Source organism: Drosophila pseudoobscura, chromosome X, assembly GCF_009870125.1.
Source record: "Drosophila pseudoobscura strain MV-25-SWS-2005 chromosome X, UCI_Dpse_MV25, whole genome shotgun sequence".
NCBI classification, from domain to species: domain Eukaryota; kingdom Metazoa; phylum Arthropoda; class Insecta; order Diptera; family Drosophilidae; genus Drosophila; species Drosophila pseudoobscura.
Window position 1 is genome coordinate 23,947,727 of NC_046683.1, and position 10,115 is coordinate 23,957,841.

Here is a 10,115-nt window from a genome sequence, read left to right on the forward strand (position 1 = left end):
TTACTAAGCAGCAAGCTCAGCTCGTTGCTCTAGCTCTTATAGTCTTTGAACACTAGGCGCTGAAGGGGACGGACAGACGGACGGACGGACAGACGGACAGACAGACATGGCTTAATCGACTCGGCTATTGATGCTGATCAAGAATATATATACTTTATGGGGTCGGAAACGATTCCTTCTGGACGTTACACACATCCATTTTCACCACAAATCTAATATACCCCAATACTCATTTTGAGTATCGGGTATAAAAAAGAAAACATACCAAACGTACCAAACAATAATTGACTTCATCGATGAAATTCATGTAAGACTATAATAAGTACTCCAACATCTACTATACTAAAAAATTTCAAAAATAAAAAATCACTATGGGAGATTTACATGTTTTCTAATAATGGCGAATTTGATTAATGTTTGAAATTTGCTAATTTAAATACAAATAAATGGTTCCAAACATTTTGAAAAAGTTTAACTGACAGACTCAAAGCTTAAATCGGCTACCAGTGCAATGTGATCTGATGGGAAACAGATAGATGGTATAGCAGTATGAGCGGTTAGTTGTTCTTCCGTTGGCAATGGTAAACATTGTAGTAGTTCAAAGCGATCCTGCTGGCAAAATATATAATCCAAGCATCCAGAAAAGAGAGCCGTGTAGTTTGTATACCTAGGTTTACCGCAGGCTGAAAACATTTTAAAAGGCTGCGCGAGCTCCACATCTACAACGGCTTCATCAGGATCTAAAATAGATACATTTTCGATTAAAAGTTATCAGTTTTTAACAAAGCCTTTCTTTAACCTACTGCTGCACCAATCACTAAATTGTTTATCCACGAACTGCTCGGTCATTAATTTGTAGACTCCGCAATCAGGAACACTATTAAAGTCACCGCAAAATATTAGTCCAATATTTTGTGGGTCAGTGATATTATGTTCCTTCACAGACTGTTTATGTAAGTACTCGATGTAAGTCAGAGCAAACCCGATTTGCAACAACCTGATGTGGTCTGCGTCCGGGTGAAAATATAAATGTGTGTTGGCCACCAGCAGGTACTTATCAGTTTTCTTAACTTTAAGCAAACAAATCTGCAAGGAATTTGATTATTAGTTTACATTTATAATTTATCGATATATGTATATATAGTGGCGAGCACATGTGGATACATGTTTATCACTTTTCACTTTAAACGCCTGTAAAATCTTTAAAATAGGATCAATCCTTGTGATTTTGTTTCATAGATTCTTTAATTTAGGGAGAAAGAAAAAGAACAATAATTTCAATTCAAAGAGATCCTTTTCCTTACGAGATTTTAATTTGTTAAAAAAAAAAGTGCATATATCCACTTTGGCACGTTTTAAATTTTTTAAAAATATTTGTTCCAAAGGGCCTTAGGTTTTATCTTGCAAGGTATCATGCGCCACTCCGACTTCACGCGCTTCTAAAGACTCACCCAATCCCTTTGGTGCAGACTCGTACTTTTCCAATGTTTTTTAAACAGAGCCCATCGATTTTCAATGGGATTTAGATCTGGGCTATTCAGCAGGCCACTGTATTAAGTGAAAACTTGAGTTATTTGTAGATTTTTCACGAATTTAGCCTTGTTCGTCGGGCCCCCGTCTTGCTATAAAGTTATTTCGGATGTTGGGAAGACACATTTGTCTATAAAATTTGACAAAATGGGTTCCTATCGATTTTTACCAATTGGAGAACGTTCCACCAAGTGTAGCAGCACAGCACCATCAGGCTTCCTTGTCCATGCTTTATAGTTTCCTTGACTTGAGGATTTTTCAGCTTTCCACTTGAGCGGTGCCAGTAGTATATCCAGCTCCTATGGCTGCGCTAAATATAAGATACGCAGCCACTTTTTGTCAGAGAGGGCAGGTTTTTTCTGGCTAACCGCCGGTGTCAGGCCGATCGTACGCAGAGCGTCCACTCATGGAACGTTCTCCAATTGGTAAAAATCAATAGAATAATGAAGATAGAATATTATCTTTATATTTAGGAACCCATTTTGTCAAATTTTTTAGACAAATGTGTCTTCCCCACATCCGAGATAACTTTATAGCAAGACGGTAGCCCGACGCACAAGGCTAAATTCGTGAAAAATCGTCCCAATTACTCGAGTTTTCACTTAATCCAGTGGCCTGCTGAATAGCCCAGACCTAAGTCCCATTGAAAATCGATGGGCTCTGTTTAAAAAACATTGGAAAAGTACGCGTCTGTCTTTGGGAGCGCGTGAAGTCGGAATGGCGCATGATACCTTGCAAGGACCTGCTAAATTTAGTCGAGAGTATGCCAAAACTTATTTGGAATAAGATAAAACCTAAGGCCCATTGGAACAAATATTTTCAAACAATTATTAAAGTGAAAAAATTTGTGCTCCCCACTGTAAATGCACCTGTAGAGTTGTTGATCGATTACAAATGCGTGCTGCTAGTTTCTTATTAGTTTTAATTTTGTTCCAAAGAGGTTCGAAAATAGGTAAAGCCGGTATGCTGTTGCCCAGATGCAGTACATGATATCCCAACAAATCATAACGCGACCTACGATAGAAAACGGAAACACCTTCAGTGCACGTGCCTTTTGGTGCCATCATTCCATAAAAATTGTGTGGTGGCATTTCCAGTACATTTTTAAAATCGACGTCGAAAATCTTTTGGTCTACTTCTTGAAGACAAATTAAATCAGCATTGTACCCTATAAGTTCTTTTATTAATAGTTGTTTTCTGTAGTCAGTTAGCAGAGATTGTCGTGAACAATAGGGAAATAAGGTTTGACGAGAGTATTCACTGTCCGCATACAAGTCTGCCAATATATTATAGGTTACCACTCGAAAATGGCTAGGCTCACTTAGTAAATTTGCTGTGTGTCGCTGTCGCATCTGAAAAGGAAAAAAATCTGGACCAGCCTGTACCACACATTTTGAAATCTCTTCTGCCATAGGTCCGCTTATTCCTTGTTTATTTCGTGGAATAACAGCAAACTTTATATAGTATCCAACGTCTTTTTTCGCAATTTGATAAGTAAGACCTTCACCACATTTCTCCCAATTCGCCGTTTTGGCATCTCGCTGTAAAAGAATTAAAATTGATAGAGAACTAGAAGAGATTACGGAAGAGGCTTTACCTGTGTTGATTTGAACCACATACCGTAGCAATGCTCACGAACAGCGAACTGAATATGTAATTTACTTGGGTAAATCAGGCAGCCAGCTAATATGCACTTTGGGAGTTTCAGCAAATCTACCCACGGTTGGTTTAACACGATATCGAATATTTGATCTATCACACGCAGTTTTACACCAGTAAAATTGTCTTGTAGCAGTTCAGCCAATGTTATCTGATGGAAGCTGCTATCACATCTATCACGATACATTTCAATTTTTACCTTCAGAGTTTTAAGAATTAAATTCGAAAAAAGGAATGTTAGCTGAATGTAAAATTTCTTTTTTTAAACTTACCTCAGGTAGGGCTCTTGAATTTTGTTCAGCAGTTGAGCCACGTTTGCTTGATTTATTCAAAGATTTTTCAAGTTCTTTTTCGACGTTGCTTCGAATGCGCACAAGAAGTTTAAAAACAGGTTCACCCTTTTTTCGACAAAAGCTAAAGTCTCGATCCACGTTAAGTTCTTGGTTAACATATCGAAATACAATATTTATTTCATCTGTTACTTCCACATAGCGAATATATACTTTATTTATATCCATAGTAATACGGCGAGAATTTGTTATTATATTAAGAGTGAATTTCAAGAGGACAGAGACAGACGGCAGAAACATGTCTGTAGGGTTGATAACAAAATCGATAGCTCTACCGATACTGTCTATGGTTGAACAATTGTGGGCTCTGCACACGGAGCCCATCCAGGGGGAATGGTGGGATTTTGTTTACAGATGTGAAACTCCGATTCACACTGGCACCATCCACCATCCGTCAAAAACAGCTGATGCAAATAACAAGTAAATTAAATTTGCGCGAAATATTTATTCTTTTTTTTTCTTATAATGGATGATGAAGATATAGCAATTTTTCGGCAAATAGCATTAATCGGAAAAATTCTTAATAGTTCTTGACAATAGCGCCATAATATGGTGCTGTAGTATTTTACACAATATACTAACTATGCACAACAGCGCGATTAAGGAAAATTGGGAGCTTGCAACATATTAGCAGCGCGAACAGCCCGATAGCAGCAACAGTTCTGCTGACTTTGATCGGTCAGCAGAACAGATACGATCTGCAATCGCAAAATATTGGGTAGACCGTAATGAAAACGAGGGGGAACGTTGTGAGTTGCTGCGGACACCGCAACTCTACAGTTATACCCGATACTAAGTCAGTATGTATCTCCTCTCTCCTCCGCCGCTAATATTAAACGACACGACAAAGAATGCGTGCGAGAGAGACAGAAAATCAGTCTGAGCGTGACGTCGGGCGCTGCGTAGCCACTGCAAATTGATTTGTTCCTTTTGGCTATAAAAATGATCTGATCTGATCCAGATTCAGCAATCTAGTAGATATGGTCATTATCTATGATTCTGCGTTTTTAGTTTTCTCAAATCTGCAATATTGTGGATGCAACAGATTTTCGTCCTTTGTGGGGGCGGATGGGGGTGGGGCGAAATTCTGAGATATACGTTTTATAGTGACATCTTAAAGGAGTGTGTGTACCAAATTTGGTTACTCTAGCCTTAATAGTCTCTGAGATTTGTGGTTGCCTCAGATTTTCGTCCTTTGCGGGGGCGGAAGGGGGTGTGGCGAAATTTGGACAGGAAACGGTCAAGGTCCGATATCACAGGAGTGTGGATACCAAATTTGGTTGCTCTGGCTTTTATAGGTTCTGAGATCCTTGAACTCATATTTTGCAATTGGCAAAACCGACCATGAAACCTGTGTGTTAGAGTGAGACAGAGCGAGAAAGAGTGAAATTGTTTTCGTGATTCTGGCTGTAATAATTATACGATCTGGTTCAGATTTTGCACTCTAGAAGGTATAGTCATCTTCTACGATTCTGCGTTTTTAGTTTTCTCGTATCGTCGAAATTGTGGATGCCACAGATTTTCGCCCTTTGTGGGGCCGGAAGTGGGCGGGGCAAAGTTTTGAAATATTTTTGGAGCAGTGACATATCACAGAAGTCTGGATCCAAAACATCGTTGCTCTAGCTCTTATAGTCTTTGAGCATTAGGCGCTGAAGGGGACGGACAGACGGACAGACGGACAGACGGACGGACGGACAGACAGACAGGGCTCAATCGACTCGGCTATTGATGCTGATCAAGAATATATATACTTTATAGGGTCGGAAACGATTCCTTCTGGACGTTACACACATCCACTTTTACCACAAATCTAATATACCCCAATACTCATTTTGAGTATCGGGTATAATTAGTAACTTATTTACTTATATTTTTTGAAACTTTTAACAAATCGTTCTGGAATTTCGTTTGGGTACTGGGTACTGCTCTTCCTTCTTTCTGTGGTGGCCCTTCTGTTCTTCGAGTTGGTCTCTGGCGATCTCTACCAGACACGAAATGTCATCCTTTTTCATTTTCTTCTGATATTGTCACTAGCCATACAGTATATAGATGTGCCAGTTCATAGAACGAACATGTCGCACGTCGAAAACAGAATGTCCCGTCCCATGGGGTTCAGGTCTGGCGTTTGGCAACCGCCGAGTCATCATGAGCCAAACGAAGAGAGAACATCTTTGCATGTGTTAGTACTTACATAATATGTTTTGACAAAAATATGTACTTATGTTGTTTGTAGGGGGTGGATCGAACCGTTGCTATCCGGAGTCGAATGGCAGTGTTGCGTGACCTTCCATCAATGGCGGCGATTATTAATTATTTGATCTTAATTATGAAGTGTAAGTGTAAGTTAAGCTAGGGCAAAGCGGGAGCGCAATAAAAGCTCGCTCTCTCGCTCTTGGCGAATTCGCCCCGCTTTGCCACCGTAGGTTAGCTAGAGTAAGAGATTTGAATTGTGAAGGAAATATAGTTGTTCGCCAACATTGAAATAGATCGAGCGTATCAATTTTTCGCCCTGCCGAATAAATAATTTAAATTACAGCCACCCAAAGTTTTCGGTTAATTCATTAGAAAAACTCTTCTAATTTTTCATGGCGCCCCCGTGTGGACTGTAAAGTTAATTATAGGCAACAACAATAAGTGACAGTGACACAAGAAATTGCAGTATATGATGACATATTCGTTGCCCGCGTCGTGGTGTGTGTGTCAATCGGCAATCAATTTGCATAATATCATCGCGTCGGTCGCGCCAAGAATAATTTTTGTGCAAGTTTCTGCTACCGCCGAGGGATGCCCTGCGATAAAGCCACGAAAGTAGCAGTTGGATTCAAAGATCCAAAAGAGGAATCAGAGGTATTTGTGCAGAAAATTGAATGCTGAGCAAAATACATTCAGATCTCTCTTTGGGGTGTCTTGTGCTGAAAACATTGCACATCGCTTTCAATTCTAGGCACAGACATTGCATAATTGCATAAATATAACTAAACACACATAAATACATACATATCGACACATACAGACATATGTGAACCGCTATTTGGACGCAACAGTTATATGTACATACATACATCTATCGTTTACAGCAATCACTGTCGCCCTCCCCCCCTTTATTTTGTTCTACCTTTCTCGTCGTTAGAACCTCACAAGAAAGTTTGTTCGTTCGTTCGCCCAAGCCACGGCGTATAGAAAGTTTCCACACATACATACAAGCAGCAGCACCGGTGCATTATTTCGTTTTCGCTTTCGCTTCTCCACTGCTGCTTGCGTTGTATTTGTTGGGAGAATTTTCGTTGCCGCTCTTGAGCTTAACGGTGAGCCAAGTGACGTGCTACCCTGTATCTAACGGGTATATTCTTTTAGGCTGTTACTTGCCAAGTGACGCGCTACCCTGTATCTAAGGGGTATATTGTTTTAAGCCTTCACTTGCAACTACTCTTTCCCTTGATACCTCGTGCCTCGACATTCAATTAAAATTCGTTTTCGATTATCGTACTCGTTCAAAAATTAAAAAAAAAAAAATAATAATAATAAATAGAAATAATAGTGGTTTGTTGCGTAAAATCTTCATACACAAATATTATGGCAGAAAACAGTAAATCCACTATTGAAGATTAAAGATTAAGCTCAAAAGTCGAGTAAAAAGCATTCGCCGCTTAGAGGATCGATTAGATCAAGGGTCGATTCCTTTGCAATTACCGGAATTACAATGTAGATTAGATTGTTTGAATGCTTCAATTGAAAAGGCTAACCATTTGCAGGAGCAAATCGAGGACATAACAGGTGATGATGCATATGCAGCCGAGTTGGAAGAGCTGACGATTGTCACCAAGGGAAAGATAATGTCGCTTATCGCCGCCTTTGATGCAGCAAGCGAGGCGAAGCCAGTGTCTTCTTCAGCCCCAATTCATGCTAGACTTCCGAAATTGGCATTACCCAAATTTAGTGGTAAGCACTCGGAATTCAAAAATTTCATTAGCCTTTTTGAGAGACTAGTCCATAGCGACAACAGCATACCGGTGATCGAAAAATTTAATCATTTGATTTCGTGCCTCTCTGATGAAGCATTAGGAACAATAAAGGCGTTCCAAGTCACCGAGGCAAATTATGAAACGGCCATGGCTGGCCTAAAACGAGTATATGACAACGATTATTTGATTTTCACGAATAATATTTCCACATTGTTCAATCTGCCGAGAATATCGCATCAATCTGCATCATTTCTAAGAACTCTAATCGATACTGTTTCGTCGATTTACGAATCGTTACTGTCGATCGAAGATGATAAAAAAATTTCGAATGCAATGCTCATTCATCTCGTTTTAAACAGAGTCTACCCAGTGACGAAACAAAAGTGGGATGAACAGCTTACTTATGAGAAGTTGCCGCTTTCGTCCGACTTTGAGAAAGTCTTGAATCGTCGATACCAGCATCTGTCTGCTGAAGAATCGACCAAGCCAAGGCAAGACAAAGTCATGCCAAGCAAGCAACATAATCGCAGTTCATTTGCTTGTTCTTCCACTTCCACGAACAGTAGAACTCAGCAAACTTGTAGCTACTGCAATTCAGGAGACCATGTAGTGTCAAATTGCCCTCCATTTTCGCGTCTCTCGGTGATGCAAAGGTTTGAGTTTGCTAAGTCGGCATCCTTATGCATTAATTGTCTGCGAAAAGGCCACGCTGTTGTAAAATGCAAAGCCAATAAATGTCGAGTGTGCAGCCGCTCACATCATACATTATTGCATCGATACACAATGTCGGCTAATAGTCTCGCGTTGCCACCACCCCAAGAGAGTCCTTCTCCTCCATCAAATCAGAATCAACCTTCCACGTCACATGTTTTGCATGAGACAGCGTTGGACAGGGTAATTCTGGCTACATCGATCGTAAGCGTCCGAACTAAGAGCGGTGAACACATTCTGGCCAGAGCTCTGCTCGACTCTGGATCACAAACAAATTTCATTACCGAGGACCTCGCTAATCGCTTACAGATCCGTAGAGAGGAGTCCTGTATTATCTTGCTTGTAATTGGTGAATCTAATTCTCAAGGAAAGGATAAAATACACACAGTGGTGAAGTAGCGAATAAATGGTAGTGAGTTATCCTTTGATTTTTGGATCCTGAAATCAATATCAGGTTATCACTCTGACCAGTCAGTGAATGTGACTGACTGGCGAATCCCAGAGAACCTACCACTGGCAGACCCTTATTGCTACAAGCCACAAAGAATAGATATGTTAATTGGAGCAGAATCGTTCTTTGAATTATTATCTGTTGGTCAAATTAAACAAGGTCCTGAATTTCCAACTCTTCAGAAAACCCTTCTTGGTTTGGTTGTGTCGGGAAAATATGTTTCCAGGAGTTCTGCTCCTCAAATTACAAACAGTTTGAGTTGCAGTGAAGAGTTGCTAGTATCCATCGATAGGACCTTGAAAAAGTTTTGGTCACTGGAAGAAATGCCATCTACCAAGAAAATTGCCACACCTGAGCACAAGCTATGTGAAGAACACTATCGTAAGACGACTCAGGTACTATCATCAGGTCGGTTCGAAGTAAGGCTCCCGTTTAAATCAGATCCAAATTGTTTAGGCAACTCCCTTGAGGTTGCGAAACGGCGGTTTTTGTCGCTTGAAAGACGATTGCATCGTGACCCTGAGTTGAAGAAAATGTACTTGGAATTCATGGAAGAGTACCTCTCCTTAGGTCATATGTCTCCTACTGACAATACGATTCCTTCTACTCCACACTACGTAATCCCTCATCAGTGTGTTCTGAGGCCCCAAAGTACGTCTACCAAGCTCCGAGTCGTATTCGATGCTTCGTCCAAGACGTCTTCACAGGTGGCCTTAAATGACATTCTGATGGTGGGATCTACTATTCAAGAGGAATTATACTCGACACTGCTCCGTTTCCGTCTGCACAGGTTTGCCCTGACTGCTGATGTTAAAAAGATGTATCGCCAAGTGATGGTGAACGAAGCGGATCGGCAGTTTCAGCTCATAGTGTGGAGAAGAGACCCTTCTGAATCCTTGAGATTATACAAGCTCAACACTGTAACCTATGGGACTGGACCAGCCCCATTCTTAGCTATCCGGTGTTTGAAAAGGTTGAGTGAGTCTGCGAAGCTCTCATTCCCTAGAGCTGCTAACGTTATTGGGTCCGACTTTTACGTCGATGACTTGTTGACTGGTGCTGCATGCGTAGAGGAGCTAAGGGCAATTAAGTCCGAAGTGTCTCAGGTTCTTCAGACCGCAGGGTTTGAGTTGACTAAGTGGTTTTCAAACTCACCCGAGATCACCGCATCTGAGAGCACAGCCAAACCCATAACAATCTCGGATTCAGAGTCGACAAAGGCGTTAGGAATCTCATGGTTACCTACTGACGATGCCTTTAAGTTCAAAATTGACAATTCAGTTATGGGTCTCCGAGCGACAAAACGGAACATACTATCGGTGACATCAAAGTTGTTTGACCCCATTGGTTTATTAAGTCCTATCGTTATAAAAGGCAAGATCCTATTGCAGGAGCTTTGGCTTAACAAACTAGATTGGGACGAGTCGATCCCGCTGCATTTGGAAACAGCGT

General features: G+C 40.7%; 1 protein-coding gene across 3 annotated transcripts; it reads right to left on the reverse strand.

Moving 5' to 3' along the window:
• Positions 1 to 366: 366 nt before the first annotated feature.
• On the reverse strand, positions 367 to 3,808 carry LOC26532603 (2',5'-phosphodiesterase 12). Of its 3 annotated transcripts, none has more exons than XM_033382644.1 (5): positions 3,462 to 3,808; positions 3,151 to 3,388; positions 2,400 to 3,071; positions 804 to 1,086; positions 367 to 740 (listed from the first exon to the last, which is right to left on the reverse strand). In XM_033382644.1, exons 3-5 carry the CDS (start codon positions 2,940 to 2,942, stop codon positions 472 to 474), a joined length of 1,095 nt encoding a protein of 364 aa, XP_033238535.1. In that variant the 5' UTR covers positions 2,943 to 3,071; positions 3,151 to 3,388; positions 3,462 to 3,808; the 3' UTR covers positions 367 to 471. The 3 variants fall into 3 exon arrangements, with proteins under 3 accessions (XP_033238535.1, XP_033238534.1, XP_033238533.1); XM_033382643.1 differs by having other exon boundaries at positions 2,916 to 3,071; positions 3,128 to 3,388; positions 3,462 to 3,807; XM_033382642.1 differs by having other exon boundaries at positions 3,128 to 3,388; positions 3,462 to 3,807.
• Between the last annotated feature and the right edge of the window lie 6,307 nt (positions 3,809 to 10,115).

Coding starts and splice junctions, on each gene's coding strand:
- LOC26532603 (XM_033382642.1), bottom strand. CDS start 3,779: ATGTTTCTGCCGTCTGTCTCTGTCCTCTTGAAATTCACTCTTAATATA. Junction 3,389..3,461: donor ATTCAAGAGCCCTACCTGAG/GTAAGTTTAAAA, acceptor AAAACTCTGAAG/GTAAAAATTGAAATGTATCG. Junction 3,072..3,127: donor TGTGGTTCAAATCAACACAG/GTAAAGCCTCTT, acceptor ATTCTTTTACAG/CGAGATGCCAAAACGGCGAA.